The 26,254-nt window shown below is 30.9% G+C and overlaps 1 protein-coding gene across 1 annotated transcript; it reads left to right on the top strand.

Annotated features, from left to right (window-relative positions):
- On the top strand, positions 1 to 25,184 carry LOC122525919 (neuroendocrine convertase 2). The gene is made up of 12 exons (XM_043648957.1): positions 1 to 882; positions 9,448 to 9,552; positions 11,648 to 11,915; positions 13,386 to 13,423; positions 15,078 to 15,154; positions 15,950 to 16,214; positions 17,835 to 18,047; positions 18,697 to 18,797; positions 19,424 to 19,657; positions 20,404 to 20,568; positions 20,753 to 20,870; positions 21,357 to 25,184. Exons 1-12 carry the CDS (start codon positions 730 to 732, stop codon positions 21,519 to 21,521), a joined length of 1,902 nt encoding a protein of 633 aa, XP_043504892.1. The 5' UTR covers positions 1 to 729; the 3' UTR covers positions 21,522 to 25,184.
- Positions 25,185 to 26,254: the final 1,070 nt, after the last annotated feature.

The following is a 26,254-nucleotide window of genomic DNA, read 5'->3' as shown; positions in this document are numbered from 1 at the left end:
ATGTTTTATCTTTTTCTCAAATGAAAATAATATTAATTTTGTCGCAATAAAAATAATCCGAATTTGTTTTCATTTGTCGAATTTATCTGAATATTATAGGACAAATATTAATCAAAAGATAATAGTGATAACGTGTTAATGAGAGAGGAAGAAGAGAGAGATAGAGGAGGAGGATGAAAGAGGAAGAGATAAATTGATAGAAAAATGGCGCGTAGAGCGGAAAGAAAAATAAGGATCGTACGATATAGAATAAGGTTTTAGACGAGAAGCGCATGAACCGAACGGTTTGAGGAATAGGATCGAGCAGGCAGGCATATTGTACTGGTAGTCAGTCCACTGGTAGTCGTTCTCCGTCGAGCTTGAAGAAAGCACGTGTTATTTACTTACGTCAACGAATCCACCATCGGCACTACTACCAACAAAAGCAGCATTGGGGTACCAGTAACAACACATCAGTTGCGACATCATCTCTAGTCACCACTATTAACCTGAAGTAAAGGATCGTAGGCACCATTGGGTGTTCTCTCTTCGTCTTTCAACCCTTTATCTCCTCCAATCATCGAGACTCTAGTATACACATATTTCGTGATTCGAGATAGATGAGCATTCGAATTGCTAGTATTACTATCTTCCAGTATTTCGAGTAAAGCGGTTCGCGACCTTAAGATAGAAAGAGAGAGAGAGGCACGACGGCGAAGTTGTCGTCTTTATTATCATTTTACTATCACGATGTTTCTCGCGTTTATTCCTTTTCTTTGCACTATCGTTGCTACCCAAGCCGAAATTTTCACCAATAGTTTCCTCGTTAAAATGAGACAACCGGCTGAACGATATTTGGCCGATCAAGTTGCTGCTAGAAACGGATTCGTCAATCTTGGACCGGTGAGTTAATGTTTTTGTGACGTATACTCCACGTGTATGCCTATCCTTTATCGATGCATCTATCTATTTTATTATTATTTATTTTTTTATTATAATATATATGTATGTATGAAGAAATTTATTTAAAGTCACAAAACGTAAGGTTTTATTCGAAATTGATTGGTCGATAGTAATGAAAATATAAATATCGTCCAATCGGAACTTGTTTTACATCATGATTTGTCGATTATTTTATAAAGTATTAATAGGATATTTTAAACACGCTATACAATTCTTAATTTTACATTAATTTGATTGTTTTTTTCTTTTAATTGGATGTTAAAATAAATTTAGAAATTGTACAGAATACTTGCAATTTCTATTATAAGGATTCTAATGTCTTCATGAGATTTTATGCGAACGAATCCAAGAAATTTGATAAACTAATTTTTCTGTCTGTCTCTTTCACAAGCATTCTTTTTTTATCATCTTAAATGAACAATTACGATGACGGAGTTCTTTCTCTCGACCGTATGGTATCTTTTATTTAGGTTTCGATGACAACAATATGATTGATGCGATGGCTTCCTTGAGATAAGTTACGGGAATTGGAATTTTATTTACCGAATACATTACTCTCAGATTTAACGAATTATTGATTTCTCTATTGGTAAATCTTCGAATCGACTAATAGAAAATAACAATCAAATATGTGTAAAATGACGAACAAAGATATTAACAAAAATTATATGTTTCTTATTACATTTTTTGCTAATTTGTAAAAAGTACACTTGTGTTCCTTCAATTTTGGCTTGTACTACTTAAAGTAACAGATCAGTAGTATGATCGGACATATATCAGTATAGAAATACTATTACTTTTTAAACTGATTAAAATGAAGAAGTTTTTCAAAAAATTGTTCAATAAAAAATTGTTCTTTTTTTAAAAGTGAATTTGCATATAAAGATCCTTCGATGATGGTAACAATAAGTTGATAATGGAATGAAAAGTGATCTCGTTAAGTTTCGCTACAGCTGCGCACATTATTTCGAAAGAGAGATGTTATCACGTGGATAATATCGATCTATCGATGATTAAATATGCCATAATATTGAAGTATATCTTAGGAATGTATGAAAAACAAATAGCATACTTTGGAATAGGAATCAACCATGTAACGTTGATGGTTTTCGTGGGAACGATGTTTATTCGAGAAATATGTGTTCTTATGTATGCGTACTTATGTATATGAGAATTTACGAATGGCTTTTATATGTTTTTAAATTGTTAAAACATATCTTTCATTTTTGGTCTATTAATATATAAATCATTTCTGAAATTTATTATTTATCCTCTTTCTTTTTTAATTTAATTGCCCAATTTTAAAAATATTTAAAATATTATCGTTCCATGATGATAGTAAGATGTATGCAATGATGTTATTAATTTATGGTAGAACAAAGAATTTTTCAAAGAAAACAAAAGAAGAGATTTATTAAGCGGAATCATTTTAATATTACTCCTTTGAACGTCGAAGAACGTTGAAGATTATATTCCTTTATCTCTTCATGAATGACGCTTTTCGATAGCAATCAATTTCGAATCAAGCAATAATTAAAGGATACTACTTTTTATTCTTTTTTTTTTTTGTAATAAACAAAACGATTAATTGCGACACAATTCGTAATTAAAATCGAACAAGTGATGAATATAAGTTAAAAATATCCAGAAATTTTAAAAAAGTAATTCTCAAGTCAATATATCTATTTTTAAAATGTATTTAACATATATTAAATACATTTTTACCTTTTGAATTTTACGTTTGAATTATAGTAGACGTTCAATGATTCATGCGGGTCTTGTATTTTTAGAGGTTCATTGATCTTTGCTTTTAGTATTTTACGTAGGTTGCATAAAGTGACTAGATCGATTCGTTATTGTTCATTGATTTTAAAAAATATACACTCTAATATATAATATATACACTTACATACGCAAAACTACGTTCAAATTATAAAAATACATATACAGTTTGAAAAAGAAGTAGCTTAAAAAATCTTTAAAAAGAGTAATTGATTTTTAAAATAACGTTGGGACTGTTTGCTTATCTAGAAACTATAGGCTAACTCTTATACCCATAAAGGTAAAGCATGTATTGCAGTTTTATGGCATATTTGTTGCCTGGGAAATTGTGCGGAAAATATACACTCGATTTATGCACTTAAATCGCTGACTGAAAATTGCTTTTACAAAGTTACACCGATCGTATTTCGTTAACACCCCCTTTCCCTTCTTTTTATAATTTTACTATAGACTCCCATGTTCGCACATAGTTTTCGAACTTGTTTCGCTCTGCTTGGAGAATGTTACTTTTTTTTTCTTTTTTGCTTGTTTTTCAAACACAAATTTAAAGTTTAATTAGTTAAATTACAATTTGTTAATAGTTCAAACATGGAAATTAAATGTCTGATTAAAGCAACCTTTAGTATGTTACTTTTCTCTACTAGTTGTTTTCAAAGTATAGTCCCTTAGATCCAAATTATTTGTTATAATTTCACATATTACAAATTTGATTCTCTATTTATAGTTTAAGTATTATACACTTTCCAAGTATTATATTCGATTAAAATTATTTACAATCATATAAAGAATAGAAAATTTTATTTGCTGGTAACAATTTTTCGATAGTTTTTCAGAGGAAAAGGAAACCAGTTTTCATGATGATAAAATACTGTAATTTAATAATCTGTTCGAACAAGTAACTCAATATTTCACGTAAAACGTAAAAGCGGAGCAACGTTTTTACGAAAAGCTCCTTTTTTATTTTTCATCCAACTTTATATATTTACGTAGGCGATAGAAGCTTTCGCATAACCACATACGCACATATACTAACACAACCAGGTTACTTTACTTTTGGATAAAATTATTTTAACCTGATGTTTTTCCTTTTGCATAAAACTACGACGAGATTAAATACAATTTTTCATCGATAGTTATCTCTATTGACGTAACGATGCTTAGCTTAACGACCATAGTAGAGAAGATAACAATCGGATTAAAACAGGCCTCGCGGTGAATAAAAAATAAAAAAAAGATAGAGATAAATCACTCAATAAAATCTGCTCGTTTATGTAAAGCGAGAAAATAAATCTAGATGATAAGGGGTGATCAACCCTATGTTGTACTGTCTCATTGAAGGTAAATGTATGATTTAGAAAGAGAGACGGAGAGGGACGATGTTGTTAAGTATTTGTGTATCATAGTATATGATTCTTGTCACGTACTTCGAAGACACTTTTTAATTGGATTATATACGATCAAGTGTGGGCGTATTCAAACGGAATTAATGGGATAGGGGGTGCGAGATTAAGTTTGGTATGCAAGCGTTTGATCTAGAAAAAAAAAGAAAGAGAGAAAAAGATAGTATTACTATTTCAACAACGGAATGATCCTCTGGAATGGTTTATGAGCATCCAAGTTTTTTTCCATCGAAGAAAATGTCTGCAAAAAGGGATAAGAAAAATAGAATTACTATGTAAATTTAGCTGGATAGAAAATTTCACAATAGATTATGAATTTTGTCGTGATCCGGATTGAAATGTGAGAGGGAATAGTTGAGTCGAAGTATAACGATTGGTATAAGACGGTCATAGCGGAGGGCCAACCGGAATATCCGAGCGGCTTAAGAAAGGAGACCAAATGGAACAGGGTGTAAGGTATTGGATGGATTAACGGGAAAGACTGTGTAGGGTGTGTGGGTACGAAGTGGAATCGAGCAACGCGTGTTAGATAGGTGCGCGAAAAGAGACCAGGAAAAGGATGTGTTGGGCTCTGGAACAAATGGCCAAGGGGAAAAGTTGATAAAGGAACTACAAGAGCTGAGAAAGAGTAGTAAAGGTCAAGGGGAAAGGGGAGCGATGAAAATGAATGGGAAAGATAGATAGCAGATTGAAGCAACGTCAGATGTGTTTGCATCGGTATGTTAAATATTGTTATTTAAGTTTTAGTTAAGTTATTTTCACAAAATATTATTTCTGCGTAGGGTAATAGTTTTCTCTTTTATATTGTTTAAATAAGTAATGTAGTAGGGCAGATAGATGGTAAGATTTGTCGTTTAACAATTGTAAAGGGAACGGACACGTTGTACCGACAAGAAAATATTCAAGAAATATTTTCACAATTTTCAAAATCGCTTGATTTGTTTCAATCAATTTATAAGTCATCATAAAAGATTCTGATCGAAAGATAAATTAATTGCGAGGCCTTTTCTACTTATTTACCTTCTTCGTTTTCTTCTTCGTGATTCTTCTTAATCCCACTTTTTAGCGTCGTACCATGAACGCTGAGGTAAACCCATTAGAGATGGCGTAAAGGAGACCTGAGATGGATTTTATTTTTTTACTTTCCGTCTTATCACCGTTCGTGACCGATGGGACCGTCTATTTTACGATGTTGATCATAAATATTGTCGATGGTATTTTTTCACAAAATTTTACGATAATCGTTGGGATTTATGACACCAAAAATTATTACTTTCCTTTTTATTTTCATTTGTTGTCATTACTTAATACAAGAACGAAGAAAAATGATCCAATTTTTCTTTGAAAGACAAGAGATTATTATAGATGATATTCTGATGGATATGATCACGCGATATAATTAATATCATTTTTGATCAATCATTTTTCGTTATGAGAAATAATAAATTAAATGTCCATCAGATTTTGGTAAGAATTGTGATTTTTCGCCTCATTGTTTCTCTTCATTTTTCTTTTCTCCCTTCTTTTTTTCCACAACGTTAATTTTAGTGTTATTATATTCATTCAATATTGTTTTACTTTACGACTTTTACCATCGATCATTCCTCTAAGAAATATACTTCTCATAATCTACTAATTATATCATATATCTATCTATACGTTTGCGTACGCGTGTACTCATTCGCGTGACATTTAAAATTATGGTTTGGATAATCTTTAATGACGTGGTGCTATCCTCATCTCTCAAAATAGATAATTGGGGTCGAAATTACTACGGGTCTGAACTGAATTATTGGTATTATCCTCGTCGTTTTTCATACATTTTGTGTCTTTGAAATAAATTACCAGCATCGATATTTGATTCCCTCGAACGATAGCTATTATCTAAAGATAATAAAAAAAAAAAAGATGAAACGTTTGGGATGATATTTTCAACTATATCGAAAAGCAACGTTTTTTTTTTTTTATATAAAAAAATATAAGGGAAAGCAAACGAGCTAGGAGATCTCGAGTATCGTAGTTGTTAGGTTGTTACAACACAACGATATTCTATAGGTAGGAACGAACATGAAAGTATGCCATGACCCGTATCGGTTTTCCGTGCGAGGAGAAGCGACACAAAAACTGTCTAGCATCGACAGATAACGATACTTTCTCCCACAGTGAACGAAACGGAAGACGTGACACGTCCAAAGTAATAGTAGGTATCATCTTCATAGAATCGTCGTCCAGTTTACATTATTAAACGAACTTGAGCTCGCTTCATAGGATGTTTTCATTTGTAAATGCATTTACTCGCATCAGTTGGTCCAGCGAAAGCATTTTCAGTTATTCCTATTTCAAAGTTAAATCAAAAAAAAACTTCAGAGAATTCGTTTAATTCGAATATAAATATATTTAAATGTATTAATAAAAAAGAAATTTTATGATAAATATTTAATTGAATGAATAATCCACATAAATCGAAAGAGGGATATGCGTGTATTTAAATTACGATCAAATTCACCTTTATTTATAACGATTTGTAAGAGTTTAATCTAATATATATTTAATTTTTAAAACACGAATAGTTTATATAACTCTTATCATATTATTTTGTTAATCCAATAAAGAACTTGTTTATTTCATTTTGATTGAGAGAATCGCTATAAAGCTTTGCTTTTATGCACATATTTTTACATACAGAAAGATAGATGGAAAGAGAAAGAGAGAGAGAGAGGGAGAGAAGCCGATGTAATTCTAAGAATTTGATTTCGATGCATTTCAACAACCCTTTTTTCATTTAACTCTTGGAATAAATTATCCATAACTATCATAGTAAATTTGCGAAATTTAATACTTACGATATAAACTTTATTTCTCTCTCTTTTTTTCTTGACATCTATTACGATGCAGAACGTGTTTTCTCAAGTTTTGTAAAAGTAAGTAATGATTTCAAGAAACTTTTGAAAAGTTCGTATCTCGCGAGAGGAAATGTTTATCAAATTTCAATTCTGTCCACGGCTAGATAACTCTGCTATTAAGTTTTACAAATAAAAATAATTATTACATATACAATTGATATTATTAACATTTTCTATCGGTCGACTAACAACAAAATAATCAAAGCTGATCACGTTTGGTAATGCAGCCTATACAGATTGACTTATAATATTGATTGGAAAATATATTATAAAAGTTAAAATAAATTTATAGACTAATATAAAACTCGTTTGAAGGCAAGTTTGAAAGTTAAATTATAAATCGGAATGATTTTATTTTATTTTAAATGAGAAAACTCTAACGAAGGAAATGTACTTATTTTCTAATCATCGATTACCGATAAGAAGAATTTCTCTTACATTAGTATTTTTCTCGTCTACGCGGTTATTCGATCTTTTACTTAGGAAATAAATTACGTTGGTCGGTTAGGACCTGCGGTGAAACTGATAAAAAAAAAGAAAAAAGAAAGATAAATCATTGGAAAGAATTCGATTACCTGACATATTGTATATCCATATCCATATATGTGTGTATCACTCTTCAGCACTACGCGCACTCTCGCACGTATGCACATCACTTGCATAAGAAGAAAACGCACACACACACACACACAGATATACACGCGTATACGCGACGCGAAATAAATTTGACACTTATTTAATATCGTTGTTTCACCTTCCGACGCTCGAAGAAGACTAACAGGAAAAATACGAATAAAGTTACGAAATATACTCGACGAAAACCGAACGTAAACGAAGGTTAATGGCTTTCCAAATTAGGCGACGAGGAAAACACAAACAAAAAAGTAACAACGTTGAAGAAAAGACACCGGCCGAGGAGAGGAGAGCGAAAGCGAATATAAACAAAACATTGAACCGAGAGATCTTATACAAAAGAACTCTTAATAAAAAAAGTTTCATAGAAGACAACGTGCTAGTCTAACGGTGGATTTCGAAGACAATGATACGTTAAATTCATACTCTGTGTTTTTAAACTACAATATATATTTCCTTTGATTAATTAACAATTATTTGAATACTCTAATGCATTCTACTTATATTTCAGATTATTTAAACATTAGATACCTATTAAAATACTTTAAATATTAAATAATTTCGATTTCAACTGATATTCTATTAGAAAATTTGACCCTCGAAGACATCAGTGGGCAGGAACGTTAAAACAAATGTATATACGTTTAAACTATCCTAAATATTAATAAAGTATAATAAAGTGTTCGATCTATCTGAAATAATTGTTAATTAATCGATAGAAATGTCTATTGTTGTTTAAAAGCTCGGAGTATAAGATCTATGTACCGTCCTCTTCGAAATCCACCGTTGAAATGGATCATTGTCCTCTGTGAAAATACTTTTATTAAAAGTTGTTTATATGACTTTTCGAACGTTACTTATATATGCAACGGTAATAATATTCCTAATAAGTGAAATTTCCTTATTTGGAAAGTCATATAAACAACTTTCAATAAAAAAACTTTTATACAGGACAACGTACCAGTCTAACTTTATACGAGCATTGAATAGAAGACGAAGTACATCTATTTGTTATTTTTTCTTTTCTTTTTTATTATTTAACCGAGAAGATACTTTCAAAATCGAAAATATCTTCGTTTTACGATACTTTATCTCGTGAATCGTTTCCCATCTATCTCTCTATGTATGTACATATATAATAAAGATCCTTCTACGAAGTAGAATACGAAAATGGCATTGAGGGAAATTAAATTTTACCAAACGACGACGTGAACTCATTTCAACGTGTTCCGTCTTTCGTGTTATACCATGATGGGAAATGGAGGAGTTTCAACATTACGACACTCCAAGTACCAACATCCTTTTAAGTTTTATTCTTACACAGGAGAATGTACGCTTTGAGAAACATTTTACCGTTAAAAAGAACGCTACGTAAAAAGTTAAATTTAAAAGTTAACAAAATTATGATTTTCCTATTAAAAATGTACAATACAATAATATAAATTAACAATTTTTTAACAATAAAACATTGTAAATTTGTATCTGGAAACGTTTGTCAAATATTTTTTAATAGATACTCGATACACCTACGTGAAAATAATATTTATATGTATATACTATCTGTCGAGTATAATCGAATTAAAGGTTCTCAATTTGTATGTATTATTCGGAACCAATTTGATATTCGAAGCTCGAATGGCAGCAACTCGTGGTTGCGTGAATAATATCGTCGTCATTTGAAATAAATTGCACACCAAAGTCGAACATCTCCCTTTGAGACATCGATGGCATTTCACGAAATGACTAGCAATTATAAATAATTATATATTTTTGGATTTCTTTTTCAGATCCTAGGAAGTCAAACGGAATATCATTTCGTTCACAAAGCTCTTCCACACGCGCGAAGTAAAAGATCTGTACCACATATGCGACGTTTGAAGGTAGATCCATTGGTAAGTAACGTTTAACAATCGCTTCGAGTTCGATAATTGAGTTACCGTAAGTTAGTAACATCGCGAGAACCTCAACTTACATTTTCAGAGTTAAAATTTCCATTTCTAATGATCTAATCGAGTAATCCATCAGCTTTATTAGTTAACGATATTAGGAAAATTAGTAATTTTGAACATGTAAATTACTACATATATGATTTACAATGAATTCCTTCGAATGAGAAATTGAATACTGTCATGAGTCGTATATTAAACGATATTCTAGATCATAGTCATCCACTTCTAGTTTTTCATCGTATAATATTTTTTCTTTTCGTCGACATGATTGCGCAACGTCATACGTTTTTCATCGAGGTAAGGAGCAATAAAACATAAGTAGAGTACCCTACTATAAACGTTTCTCGAGTTCTTTTATATGGGGTGTTGAAAAGAATAAAATCTCTGCGAAATCTTAGGAAATTGACATTACTGATTAACAATTAGATTAATGCAATCGAATTTTACTCAGGGCGGTATTTTTTAAATAAATACTACGTCAAAAACTGCACGCATTTATTGGTCAATTTAATATTATCTAAAGAAAGAAAAAGGAACATTTTTATTCGTTAATAAATATTAGCATAAAGAGCTGAGTTTGCGAGACGATTTTTCTTTTTATATATCCTTTGAGGTGAGTCGAGGGGTGGACTTATTAAAATTCTTTCGGAGGCCAAATAACGACTACCCTAATATTGAAGTATCGAATACAATTATTTTGTTTCGAGCAAAATTGACTGTATTTCAACATTTACTGTATCGAACTACATGTTTTCATTGAAATAAAAGTGTCTCCCATTTCGCGTTGAATTTATCGATCCATAAATATGTCGGTCATTAGAAATTCCATCCTAGACCATTTACTGTATTTCGCAAAAATTAATTTTATATCGTATAATATATAATAAATGTATTCAACTTCACAGCCAACAATTGGATTTGACTTATAATGTTGTAACAATGATTAAAATTTGTTCTTAAATAATCTTACGCATTTATACGATACATCTTACGATTACATCTATTCATTCGAATTTATCGCATTAATAAGTGTATTGCGTAAGACCATTTTGAAATTATAATTATAATTTTGATTGTCAGGTATTTTGAGACACCCTTTACGTAACCTCGGCAGCTAACCTTTCTGTCATAGCATCGTGAATAATAAATAGAAGCCGCGATAGCTGTTGCGCTCGAGGCGAAGCCGTTTCTTTCTTCCTAGCGATTATGACAAGTGAAACCCTTCTCGCGCAAGAGAAGAGATGCGTGCGATAAAATACGATTTTCTAGTCTTTCTCTCTTTTTCTCTTCCGAAGCCCGAAGTCAAGTACTTACTGAACTTCTATATTTCGATGTACGATACATCTCGTAGAGAATTTTTTAGTCGTTGTCCAATCATGTCGCGTGTCCTTTTTCCGACGTTTTTTTAACATCCGGTAATTCCTTAGTGGCAATCTATTTCGCTTAATGTTTTCTTGCTTCCTGTTTTTGTCTCTCATTCTCAAACTTACAGATCATCCACTACGTTCTTCCTAATCCCCACTGACATCTTATCCACTGCATTCTCCCTCATCCCCACTTACACATCATTCTTTACATTCTCTCTTATTTCTACAAAGAGTAAGAATCCTCAAGTCGTACTACTGAGAGATAGATAAATGACGAGGATTACCTCTTTTCATAGTCGTTATTTTATGTTCGCATTGCGAAATCATTTCATCTCGACTTGGATTGTTTTATCGAATCGTACTAATGAATATACTTGTTTAAAAATGTTCGAAATATTATACAGTGCTTTTTTATCATCTCATATAATAAATATCTTTCCTTTTTATAATCCTTCTATATATCTGCCAGTTTCATTTGAAGCATAAATAATAAAAACACCTTTAATGTATGTTCGTTAGAACGTGACCTGATTTCAATGCTTTCAATATTTTACAAAAATGAGAACGTATCGTTCTTCAATCAGATTCTCGTTTTGTTACATCGTATCATAAAAATGTATGATGATATTTCTTCGACAAAAATAAAAAGAAAAATATAAAATGACTCGCAGGTGCATACGGCCGTGCAGCAACCTGGGTTTAAAAGAGTAAAACGGGGTTACAACACGCTCACCGTGGATAATCTCGCATCTTTGTACGAAATTAAAAATTCAGCGGATTCAGCACGTAGAAATCCTACCGATCCTTATTTTCAATATCAATGGTATTTAAAAAACACTGGCCAAAATGGCGGTAAACCTAAATTGGATCTCAACGTTGAAGCTGCCTGGGCTCAAGGGGTTACTGGAAAAAATGTCACTACTGCAATTATGGATGACGGTGAGCATGCTTATCAAATGTTATTCAATTTTTTATGAGATTAAAAAAACCAAAATTATACGACATTTCCTAACAATGCTAAAATAATTATACTAAAGTTTCTCTTTTATTTAGAAACAAGTTGGGAAAATAATAAACGAATATATTGACTCGATAAAATGAAATAATCGATTTATATTTATATATATATATATCAACGTATAATTCAACAGTTAGAATATTGAAATTCTTTTATTCCCCGTTTCTTTCAATTTTCGCGAGAGATACTTGAGAAAGTGTTGTCGATGGATAGATCGACGAGATAATTGACTTTCCCTCTCGTAGAACGAAATTTATGCCGGTTAATCCATATACAAAAGTTCTATAGTGTACGTAATCCATGATAAAAGCATTCTCCCTCTCTTTCCCTCTCTCTATCCTCGCATACTCCCTGAAGTAATAGGATTTTGGTAAAGCTCCCACCAAATTACTTGTTAGCGTCATAGATCGTAGTTAGATCATAGCGTCACTAGATCGTTTCATTGCAGGTTTCTGTGTAGAAATTATTTTCAAGTCTCTTACATACGACCTTTAAATATCTACGTAGTATATGTCAAAGTTCATCAATTTCGATTATATTCATGTAAAATATATATATATGCATTTATTTTCACGGTAAACTCAACTTGAATGGCCACGAAATGAAGATAAAATGTTTCACCGACAAAGACAGTTGAGATGAACTATAATAATAAAGTATAAATAATAGAAACTTTTTAAAAACATAAAAAGATAATTTTCTAAATTTCTTTATTCGCTTATTTGCTTATTAAATTGATATACACCCATCTCTCGATTTACGTGGATTATTTGTCCAATGTCTTTTTTATCGCAGAATCAAATTGTACAAATAGGGTTCGTTTGTCTATTCGTTGACTATTTCCGCTCCTTTACAAATTGCACAGAGAGAGAGAGAGAGAGAGAGAGGGGGAGTTACTAATAATATCAATCGTATATGATTAACATCATACATTTGAATAAATGTATAAATGAAAAATCTATAAATCTATAAAAGAATTCTATACAAATAGGAATTCTATAATTAATTAATAAACACTTTCATTATAATGTAATAGATAAAACGGATGTTACATTGTAACGATAGACATAATTAATAGAATATACGGATGTAAATCTTTCAGTTAATCTCTAGAGGATAACTCGATTATGTTAAAACACCATCGAGTTAACTGCACACACGTCATCGTCGAGTTTCTATTGTAGATCTAATGGATCATAAGTTCTATACGAATATGCATTATTTCCACCAGGGTTGACATGCATATCAACGGTAGAATTTTTTTATTTTCCTTTCTAAAGGACATCAATTCGCTCTATTTAACTTGTCCACGCGAAGCTTTCAACTTTTATATTCGATTTTATGCAAATACTTTTTATTTCATTTGTTTGTTTGTTTGCTTGTTTGTTTAGGCGTTGACTATATGCATCCGGATCTGAAGTATAATTATGTAAGTAAACACAGTCGTTGTGCATGCTTTTATTCTTTGCCAATATTTTTCTAGCTTTCTTTTTTTCAGAAAATTAATTTCTTTTTTTTTTGCTTTGTCTAGCAATGTAAACTATGTTTAAATATTAATATTATGCGGAGATATTTTACAGTGATTTTTGTATTTACGTTTTTAATAAAAGATTTGTAAAAATTATATTTTTTATTTTTCATCTCTTTACAAAATTTTAAATATACATTATATTTATTTATCGAACACTCTAGTTATAATTAATAATTTGTTTTATTTAAAAATAATATATATTTCTTTTTCACGGGAGATATTATTTTCTCGATAAAATATTTGTATCGTAGTTTTGATTTTGTAACTTTTTCAAATTCTAAATATATAATACTTCGCATAATTTTACTTATATTTTCGAAGAGAAAGAAAAATGTCAGCAATTTAATGCGAAGAAATATATATATATATTACATGTCATACGTTATACAAGACATAAGGTATTTTCCACGTAGAATTTTAATCGATGAAAAATTTCGAATGCAGTCGCAATAAAAAGAGATCAAACGAGATTTTTTGTACAAAGGAAAAATATTGAAAAGAAAATTTCGAAGGCGTCGCTTAATCTTTCTTCAAGATTTTATCCTTAGTCAAGGAAAAAGCATCAACAGCGAATTTAAAAAAGTCGACTGTCGTTAAACATCTCGTTAATTCTCTCGAAATATTTTTGCTCTATCTCCTTAGGCTTTTTTCGTCTTCTCCTCGTTGTCCTTCGATGTCCGACGAGGAGTTTAACATTAGCATAAAACCGAAGACACGATGAAATTCAAATTTTCTCATAACCGTGACCTTTTCTTTTCGAATAAAAGACGCCGACGTGTTACGACGGATTTTATATTTCAACGTAACGTTATTATTATCTTTAGAAAATCGTTATCCTATATATACTATATCACATATGTTCTATTGGTCGACCAACAAGAAAGTAAGCAACGATGAAGATAAATACGAGACAAATTACGGAATAAAGTGCAATTGCATCTGGCAAGTGGAACGGTGCATTCTCATACGAAATAAAAAAAGAGGAAGTTGACGCGTATTATGTCATATGAGTTTTTTCCTCTATTAATTTCTTTTATTTTTACTTATTAATACAAAACAATAATAGGTTGTCCTAGTTTTAAGAATCACCCTTCACATACACTTGGCATTTATTATTGTATAAAAAAATAACAAATATATATTATCCGCGGTCATACAAAAATCCGATATATTTTTGATTAAAGACAATTTATTAGCACTTGATTCGCGATACAGAAGGCAGATAAATCGATAGAGAAGAAACAGGAGCTCGACTTAAACAAATGTTCATTAAGCAGCTTCACGCTACCCACTATGAATAATGTCTCCTAAGAGATAAACTTAGCTACGCGTAGCTCGTACAAATTGATGGACTCGTTTCAAGACTTCGTCGTTTATTCTTCCAAACGATAGTGTTATATTAAGTAAGAAAGAAAAGTAATGTAAAGTAAAGTAAAGTAAAGAAAAGAAAAGAAAAGAAAAGAAAAGAAAAGAAAAGAAAATCTTTAATTTTTTTTTTAAATTATGCGATTTTTATTTTACCGCAGAGATAATGTAGATTTGAATGTTGCAGAACGCTAAAGCTTCTTACGACTTTAGCAGTAATGATCCATATCCGTATCCGAGATATACGGACGATTGGTTTAACAGGTGAGAACAATTTTAATATTAAATAAAAATAAAAAAAAAAGTAATTCTATTAAACGCGTAGTTTTGTATCTACGTATGTATGCATATATGCGGATATTTATATATTTGATAATATTTGATAATATTTGATAATATTTTGTAATCGTTATTGTGTCAAATTAAAATACAAGTGTACACAGTTAAAATCAATTGAAATCGGCTTCTCGTTATAACATCATAACAACGTTGATTAAACGCTAATTATTGATTAAGCTTCCGTAATTAGCTCGCGACTCTGTATAATTATTATTACCGGAGAGAAGATGGGAATGCTGGAAATTGTTTCGCATTAAATTTGTTTTTCTTCCAAATAAGGTAATTGCTCGTTTGCTAAGAAAATATAAAAGTGATTAAATGTATTACGAGAATGTTTAAAATTTAGAAACATATTACGCAATTGTTCGATTGATCGTTCAAAATGTTCGCTTGATAAAACAATTTTCTATTTACGTAAAAGAATCGTTCGAGTTGAAATTTTCGACGTGGCGATTGGATTTGACAGTTATCGATCGAGTTGACGAATGTATCGAGAGAAATGTCATATCCTTCATTCTTTTCTTTATTTTTTTTTAACACCGATGACATTTTCTCGAAGAATGTTCACCCTATCAAAATAGTAAATTGTTAAAACGTATGAACAAAGGAATGAACTTTGATACCGAATTATCCAAGTCGGAGATAATTCGTTCGAGAAACTAATTGAGTGCGTAAACGATAGTTATATTAATTGATTAATTTGGGATGAATTTGTCGAAGCCATGGTACCAGATGTGCCGGCGAAGTTGCAGCAGCTCGAGATAACGGAGTTTGCGGTGTTGGCGTGGCATACGATTCGATGATCGCCGGAATACGGATGCTGGATCAGCCTTATATGACTGATTTAATCGAAGCAAATAGTATGGGCCACGAACCTGACTTGATCGACATTTATAGTGCCTCTTGGGGACCAACGGATGATGGGAAGACCGTTGATGGACCGCGAAATGCGACCATGAGGGCCATCGTACGTGGGGTTAACGAGGTACGATCGATATTCTCATATTTCATTAATATATAGGGTGTCTTGCGCGACTCAACAAAGATTTTTATACTAATTTATATCATTTTTCAATGTTATTTTACATGACGACAAAATAATTTATAATAATTAGTAGGATGGTCGATTGCCGTACGTTTGATCAAATCGTCGAATTCAATCGAATAGCCATAGGATAAATTGGATAAGCTGGATATTGGAGATAAATTGGATGGCCATTCTCATTTCCTTCGTCGCATTGATTTTTGCGTAATACTTAGATTTTATCGTAGCAACTTCTTAAACCTCGGCTTTGCAGAAATAATCTCCGTCATCTTCAACGCGATGTACGACGCATTGCTTTTCTTTTTTTTTTATCTTTTTCAAGCACTTATGACATGTTTGTCTTTCTTTTACTATCATTTTCTTATCGTTGCAAAGAAAAACCACCATGGAAGTATTTTCTTATCTTTTATCTAAACAGGTTTTATACCGTTCGAGGATGTGTAAACGGAACGTTCTTTCACACACGCGCACACGCGTTGAACGCATACTAAACTATGAACCCTTACAAAATGAACGACAAAGAGCGATTGATCTTTAAGTTTTACATTATTCAAATTTTAATGAGACAGCCTGTAATTGATTTAATTATACGGGGCTTCTTATGATGGGGAAATTTATAATTTGCAATAGTCATATGCTAAAACATTTCACGTAAACGTTCATTTTTCGCGTGTGCATTAAAAGATTCATTAGTATGCTACTATAGAAATATTGCAGCATTATATACTAATAAAATATCGACGACCAAAGCTTTTAGAGGAACAATTATTCTATAATTTCGCGTTGAAACGTTTCCCTGTTTAATTACAACCTAATGAAGATATTAAAATGTAAATAAAGCGCTCTGTAATCGATTTTTTTATATTTAAATTATACGCATTGCATCATATACATATATAATACGAAACGTACATTCGTGACCTGGAAAATATTAAAAAAGATTCAGATGTTTAAACATGATATAATTGAAATAAAACATAAAAATGTAAAGAAGACACCTTTGTATGCTATTGAAAAACATTTCGTTATCTTTCTCTTTAAGATCAAAGCGATGTTCTTTCGGCGTTCTATAGAAAGAAGCGAATCATTTTTCTATTTTATGAGTAAGATACGTAGGTACATAGTTTTATATTTCTTTTTAAAAGTTACGATTGTGGGTTTTTCTTTTGCGAACGAACATCCTGGAGTCATTTGAGTCGTATCAATGAGAAAGAAAGAATTAAAGAGAAAAAAGGAAGAAAAAAAGAAATATAGAAAGGAGAACGCATAAAAAAAATAAATAAAGTTCTCTCTGTGGTTAGAATTACGACGTGGTCGGACCAATTGATTTCTCACGAGTACGAGCAAATATTTTCAACGTTAGAACGTCGGACGGAAACAACAAAATTGCGATTAGAGCTCGTTGATTATTTCTTACAAAGGCATACAACTTTTTTTGAAGGAAATTAGTTTCCGTGGGAAATGACATCCTTTCTGTTCTTTTCTTTGAACCGTGACATTTAACGCAATTCTTTCTCCGTTTTGATTTTCTCAGTACGAAAATGAACATTTTATTCCCAGGGTAGACAAGGTTTAGGGAATATTTATGTCTGGGCTTCTGGCGATGGTGGCGAACAGGACGACTGCAATTGCGATGGATACGCAGCGAGTATGTGGACTGTGAGCATAAACAGTGCTATCAACGATGGTCAAAACGCTCATTATGACGAAAGTTGTTCCAGTACGTTAGCTTCCACCTTCAGTAACGGCGCCAAAGATCCAAACACGGGTGTGGTTAGTACAAATATTTTCTAGTATTTTAATATACGCAATTAATTCGCATCGATTGCATTGCGCGCATTGCACGCGTTTGCAAATCGTACCTTTGGTATCGTACCTTTGGTATTCTACTAAAAATAGATTAAAATCTATATTTGCTTTATTGTTTTATCTAAATAAATATCAAGAAAACAGAGAACAATTTACGTAGGATGAAAATTATATCTATAATTCGCCTACACGTGGCAATTCACGATTTACTTATCGTACATTGAAATTTCATTTTCAAAGGGTATATATGAAATATAATTTCCTTTACTCATCGATACACGACAACGAATTGTCGGTTAAAACTCAAAAGACATATTTTAATAGGATCGATCAATTCTTCTAATAGCTTTACTTGGCCACAACTCTCAATCTTTCCTCCCACATGGACTTTATTCATTCGTTAAAGTGGAAGTAAAACATTATTGAAAGCTTCAAAACACGAGTTTTGCATTATGGATTTTAAAAAATCTATTTTTCTAAACGTCACTCCCTTTTCCAGTTTCAATTCATTGACTCGTTGCTCACTCTAGTCAAACCAATCAAAGTTAAATTTTGATATAAAATAAAGCCCCCGTTATGATCCAACTAGCAACATTCCTGCCATTGTTTTTAGGCTACAACCGATCTTTATGGGGAATGTACGACGACTCATAGTGGAACATCAGCTGCGGCGCCGGAAGCTGCTGGGGTATTTGCTCTTGCCCTCGAAGCCAAGTGAGTTTACCAAAGCTTTTTAATATTTTTCCTTCGAAAAATAAAAAGAAAACCATTAACTGTGAAGCATTCGTTTCACCTTGAAATAGATTAAATTCTAATTAAAATCGTAACTCGATTTAATCATTCCCTTAAAAAGATATTAAAATTTATATAGAAACGTAGAAGGGCTTGTATAAATTGTATTAAATCATAAATATATCGACGAGCTACGTTGCGACAATCACATTGAATACGCAATTAATATAAATTTGTCTTTTTCCAACGAACGAAAGCGCACTCAGCAATAATAGATTCAATTAGCGATAATTATTATGATATAGGAGATCAAAATTCTCTTCATATATATGTATGCATGTATAGCTACATAAAATATCGAATAATATGGTATGAAATGAAATTTTTAATTAAAATTACTTATCGTTGGATTTCAATGGTTTCCAACTTTTGTTCTCACTCATAATATAATGCGGCGTAATTTATATTTGTTTAGAAAGGAAACAATATTATAAAGTCACGTTGAGAAAGTTAGTTTGACAAAGTTTATTTTCCCTCGCATATTAGGAAAGCAACTATTTTCTTAAAATATTTTTCAAGAGAACACTTTAACGAGTCGCTGGCATTAGTTCACAGTTGACTTGGAGGGACATTCAACACTTAACGGTATTGACTTCAAAAAGGAATTCATTGTTCGATGCTAAAGGAAGATTTCATTGGACTATGAACGGTGTTGGACTAGAATTTAATCATCTTTTTGGTTATGGTGTTCTTGATGCAGGAGCTATGGTGGCTTTGGCTAAAAAGTGGAAAACTGTACCACCTAGGTATCACTGTGAAGCCGGTTCCGTCATCGAATCGCAGTAAGTATTTTTACTTTATTTTATTAGAAAAATATTCTCTTCGATTTTGTGTAAATCCGGGAAGAGAAAATACGCGTTTCTTGATTTTTAGGCTTTCCAAACGAAGATTTTCTAATTTCTCGAGATAGAGTTTCTCTATTGATTTAAGGGATTAACTTAGGTTTCCTTTGAAAATTATGAAAATGAAAATAAAATAAACGCGAACAATGAGCGTTCGTATATCTACTCTTATCCGTTTCTGTCCTTTGAAAACAGATTTTCTTTTGGATTTATTGAACAACGTAGCAATCAAATTAAAGCGTAATAATGTTATTATTTACGGACGGTCGAGTATCGATCTAAAGGGACTCGCTATCCCTCTATCCCTCTCTGCAAAACGTTGGGTTTATTTTAGCTTTCGCTCGTTCAACGCTTTCGAAGTAATTAGGTGTTATTTTGGTGTGTTAGGGATTTTCTCCAATTAGTATCTCTTTCCAACCATTTCATCGATGTTTCAAATAGAAAATGATAAGAAATAATACAATAGAATTACGAAGCAACGTTAATCTATCGTTCTTTTTTTAAATTGATTAGCAAACCGAGTAAATATATATTATTATTATTAGCAAATAATAATCGCATTGAGAATTAAAAAGACGTTGGAGCAACTTTGAGAATAAAGTAGTAAAAGTATTTAACGATTTCTTTTTTTCCAGTTGATCGAACAAGTTCGATAACATTTGTTTCCCACGCGTTTATGCTTGCAGGGAAGTTACCAGTGAACGTTCCCTTCTCTTGAAAATCAAGACCGACGCTTGTGCTGGTACGGAATATGCTGTTAACTACTTAGAACACGTTCAAGCCGTTATTTCCGTAAATGCAACCCGTCGAGGAGATCTCGAATTGTTTCTAACTTCACCGATGGGAACAAGGTATGTCGTCTTAGATCACATTTACAAGTGTATTTTGGTTTCCACATTTTGCGGTTTTACAAACGAACGCGTTTAACCATTTGTAACCATTTTGGTTTACCTCGGTGAATTACCTTTTGCGTTTAATGTTTCATCGCGATCATTTCGATTATTATTTTTATCGAATCGTTGAACTTTTGTATAGGTCAATGATATTAAGTCGCAGAATTAACGACGACGATCGCAGAGATGGATTTACGAAATGGCCGTTTATGACGACTCATACTTGGGGCGAATATCCCCAAGGAACTTGGTTATTAGAGGTACGTATTTTCTGTTTCTTTATTCGAAAGGTCAAAAGTTAAGCGTCTAGTATTTTTGATTAAGATCTCGTGGTATTGCAGAGGCTTCCTTGTAAAGTGTACAAGAAAATGCTTTTACAAAATTGTACCGGACGTCTCGCAAGTTATACGACCTTATATTTTATATCAACAAATATTAACACAAGGGACAATATTACTTTTTTTTTTTAACATTTTTATATTTTTGTATAAATAATAAGCCGATAAAGATAATTTATTACGCTATACAAAAGTTTCTAAATCCTTTTAGATTATCGTCTGACGCATGCGAATATGTCAGATAAATTATGCGGTAATATCACTGAAAATTATATCGTTGAAAATCATTTTTCCACGTAATGAAATCATTATTGTACGTGGACGTGTGTATTGCCTTCAAACTTATTACGTTACATCTGTATTTCGTGTCGGCAGTTTCTTTGCAATAACAATAATATTCTATTTCAGGTTAGTTTAAATTCGCAAGTACCGCAGCACGGTTGGATTAGAGAATGGACATTGATGTTACACGGTACCAGAGAACCACCATACACCGGGTTACCAGCTGCAGATCCTTATTCGAAATTGGCAATCGTGAAAAAGGCTCACGAGGAACGTTCAAGCGCGATGTAACGATAAACGACCGACATTCATAATGGCCGCTCAATCTTGAAAATGTTTACGCGAAATAAATTTCCAATTTTATTTATTATTCTTTTATTTTTGCGTTCGTGTGTTCGTGTATGCGCGCGCGTTCTATTAAGCACCAATTATTCCTTTATCTCATTTCACGTATATACCTTTTCATTTATTTCAAGCTTGCAAAACGAAACAATGAAACAGCTTTTTTTTCATTTTTATTTCAATCGCACGAACATTTTCTGGAGCTAAATTTAAAAGAGAATTTTCAATAACAGAAAAACCGATGAAATTCGACGAACGAGGAATAATAAATTAAACGAAAGAAAAAAATAAAAAAAGAAAGAAAAAAATAATAATGATTCATTTATCCAATGTACACGCAAAATATGGAATAGATTTATGAAACGTTAAAAGTAACAACAACAAAAGCAGCAACAACAATAATAATTATAATGCTACTACTACTATTATTAAAAATAATAATAATAAAAATAAAATAATGCAAAAGAATATACACATACATATGTCACAAACGCGCGTTTATGGCTCGTACGAAATAAATAAAATATATGTTAAGAATGATTGAGAATTATAAATGGGGAAAGAAATTGAAATTTCACGAAAATCAATAATAAGTATGTAATAAAATACAATGAAATTTGATTTATTCTATTCCAATGTCGTGCGAATTCGAGCCTGACGCGCGTAGTAGTCTTTTTGGGAACAATAATAATTTATTGTATAAAGGAAAGTCGTGCTCGTGTTAAATCAACGAGCCCGTCCAACAATTTTTGCAGAGATATTACATTAAATTCGTTCCTTAGCAGGGTCTCCTGGCGTCTTTAGAGTCGACTGTAATGATTACCAGTGTGAGATGTTACTGCGAGATGAAGATTGTATGATACAATGAAAGACAAGGATAGAAAATCTTTGTTGGTCCATGCGTGCCAATGTTCGAGTTATAAACTAAATCAAATTTTAAACATTTTAACGAAGAATAGCTTAGTTGTTCTTATTCAAATAATCGCTGGCGATTCATATAGGTTAATTTGTTCATTCATTTATTTTCACGATTTTAAGATTATCTGTTATTCGATACACGAAAAATACTTTCTTGTATTATTTTGTTTCTTATTAATTGTTCGTATATTTACATAAGATTAAATATAAATGTATCGTTGAAAAAGGTTTTAATATCTTGCATGTTAAATGCACGGAATGAACCGTATATTGAACCCTTTGCGGACTACGTATGTATGTGTTTTTTCTAAACCATCAATTTGGCCGATGAACAACAGTGAAAACATATCGCTGTGGCTGATTGTGCGTGGCATATATATATATTTAACAATTAAAATGAAATAAAAATTCTGCTTTGGCAATTTGCGACGTCTGCAAAGGGTTACAAAAATTCCTAATTAAAAAGATTATCTATGGAATACGTTTTACATGCATAAACATCTTTTTAAATTATGCAAGATTAAGATAGAATCTTTAGAAACCATTGCTATAGAAAAAAAATTCTTAAAATTAATAACGTATAGTATGATTCAACCTGTATAAAACATAATTGTGTATTTAATTAATGATATAAAATATCGCTTATATATTCTTCTTTACCGATCAATACTTCTTGTCCCTTTTCGATCATAATATTCAAATAATAAGTACAAAAAAAAAGATAGTAAAAATAAAGTTAATTCAACTATAATAATCATGGTAATAATTAACTAAATCAAAATAATACAAAATAATTCATTAAGAATTCCTATTAAAACGCACGAATTTTTCCAAATAACGTATATGCATATCTATTATATTGTTTGTATTCGTTGAAAATTACTGAAAAAAAGGACCAGCATACATATCGACGATGATCCATAAATCTATCTTACTATTTTGCACAAACTATTATAATAGTAACAATTTTACGATTTTACCGAATTTTAGATTAAGGGATTTCGCCATTTTTAAATGATATAAGCAATTCGTAATTATTTCTTTCTAGTTTGTTTTTCGTGTATTTTCATATCCTGAAACATTGAAATATTTAATTATCATTACGGTCATTTATAATTACAATTGTTAATTCTAATAAATTTGATCGTAGATTATCTTACATTAGAAACGAAATTGTTAAATTTCGGTAATGGCAAAATCTCTTAATTGGCACTCGATTTTATTATATAAAAAAAGAAAACGTAACGAAATCGAAAAGACAAAAAAAGCGCCGATGTTTGTACGCATGGACCAATTAGATGAAAGAATGTTATTTATTTATAGCATATTTTTCATTTAAAACATAAATTTTCGCTTTTGCTTGAGTAACTCAACGATTTATTAAAAAGGTTAAAGAGAAAAAAATATATAGATTGTAAAAAGATGCAGTATATATATATATATATATAAATATATTATATCATATAAGTGTTGTACGCGCGTTTATCAAAGTTTCTACTTTATGAATCTAACATGAGTGTTTCGCAACACCTTTCGCTAGGATTCATAGCCAAAGATCATTTTACTGTGTTTACATTGTTCTAACGCTTTATCGAGTTAAGCTATACAGTGGTTGGGTGCTGATGAAAGGTTTCCTACGAAACGTTGGACTTCTTTTAAGCTAACTTAAATTGCATCAATGAAATACATATGTATTTACACAGTAGAACCATTAATATCCCACCTTAGTTTTGAAAATAATTATTTTGAAATTTATTTTTCATTATTATAAAGAAAATAACAAATTCTATATACAATATATTTGTTATGTCAACAAATGTTTAATAGCAATATTTGGATATTGTTATAACAAAAATAAAGATCTATAAAATATCTGCTACACTCACGAATTATTTGAAAATTTGATTTTTATCATTTCATAATTTACTCTGAAACTCTTTCTCCGATTAATTATCAAGAAAAAATAAAACATTATATTTAACATATTAGATTCAAAAATAATATACAATGTTGAACGTTTAGATAAAGAAGGTTCTACTGTATTGTGCATAATGTTGATTGTTTAATCAATAAAACAAAGACAAATTTCTATTATTATCTGTAAGACAATACCATTTTCATAATTATTTTGCTATTAACCAGATCTTTCTTCGTTAAAAAATCAATAAAATTCATAAGTTGTTACAATATAGGATAATCTAAAGAATATTTTAAGTTACGTATTGTAATTATGCAAATGTTTGTTAATGCTCGTTGATCGGATTAAATTGGAAAAAAAAACAGAAAGAAAGGGTGGATAAATGTATGTGTATGTACTTGTAATACGTATGAATATATGCATGTATGAGAGAGATAGAAGGAAGAATGAGAATTTAGAAATATATATCTATTTTCATTCTCGTTTTAAGATAATTCACCATGAAACGTAAAAGAATTAACAAAGTTTACAAGATAAATTTTATGTAGGTATATTAGAGAGATGTAGAGATCAAAGTTTTATGAGAGAGAGAGATATATATATATATATATATAAATATATATAAATATACATAAACATAAAAATAATACATACTATATATTTAAAATGTTAAATTGAAAGTTTAATCGAAAACCTCATTCTATAGATAATGTACGTGACAACAAAAACAACAGTAACAACAACGACAACGCAAATAAACTGTTTATTTTTTGGGGCTTGCATCGTTTTTATGTAATATACTTTCAAATTTTGTAAATTTATTTCTAAACAAATTAATTTGCATTCTTTTTTCTCGTAACGAATTTCATTTCGTAAATTGAGTTTACGGATATATATATATATGCATATGATATGAATAATATTACAAGGTAAGTGAGAAATGTGATATAATCGAATAATATAATTTGAAATATATATTATTAAATATGCTTTTTAAGAATTCCAATAGATTATTATTTAAAGTAATACAAGAGTATATCACATGTACGCCTAAATATTTTAATAATATTGATAGCGTAAAAAAAAGATTTTTTTATTAACGTTTTAACCTTTAAACTTTTACCACACGAAGTTTCTCGTAAAGCATACCAAAGCTTCGTACGCGTATATATATATATATATGTAGTGCATACAACGAACGTAGTCGAGCGATAAAAAATGAATGTGACTTTTAAAAACACAAAGGATTGACGTTCTCGTTAATCGTACGCTTGAGACGTGATCATAATTAATGATAAATTAGAGTTTTCTCTTTATACGTTATACGAAAAAGAACAAAGCTTAGGATACTGCAAAGCTTATGAGAGATTTCGAAAAATCTACAAGGAAGCATCCCTTTAAGAATTCTTTTCTTTTCATTGGAAATCTTTCAGATGTACTAACTTTGATAATGTATCGATAAGATTACAAAGTCGGACAAAAGTATCATTAAAGTGTCTCAATTAACTTATCACGCGATTCATCTCCATTTGGATGCTTACATATATATATATATATATATACATATATACTACACGTATGTATTGCTAGATATATCGTGTGTTCGTATACTTATTCCAATGTATATTACATTTTATATTTATATTCAGTATTAATGCATTTTTACGTATATTCTGTATATATGTATGTACGTATTTTTACGTGTATATTCTATATTTATATTCTTGCGTATATTATGCATTTATCTATTCCTACGTATATTTTATAAGTATATTCCGTATGCATGTATTCTTATGTATACACGAGTAGATAATAGATATATGTATGTGCATCGCTTTGTTCTCTA

The sequence above is a fragment of the Polistes fuscatus genome, unplaced genomic scaffold (genome assembly GCF_010416935.1).
Source record: "Polistes fuscatus isolate 324 unplaced genomic scaffold, CU_Pfus_HIC Scaffold10, whole genome shotgun sequence".
NCBI classification, from domain to species: Eukaryota; Metazoa; Arthropoda; class Insecta; order Hymenoptera; family Vespidae; genus Polistes; species Polistes fuscatus.
This window is presented reverse-complemented; position numbering and strand designations above follow the sequence as displayed.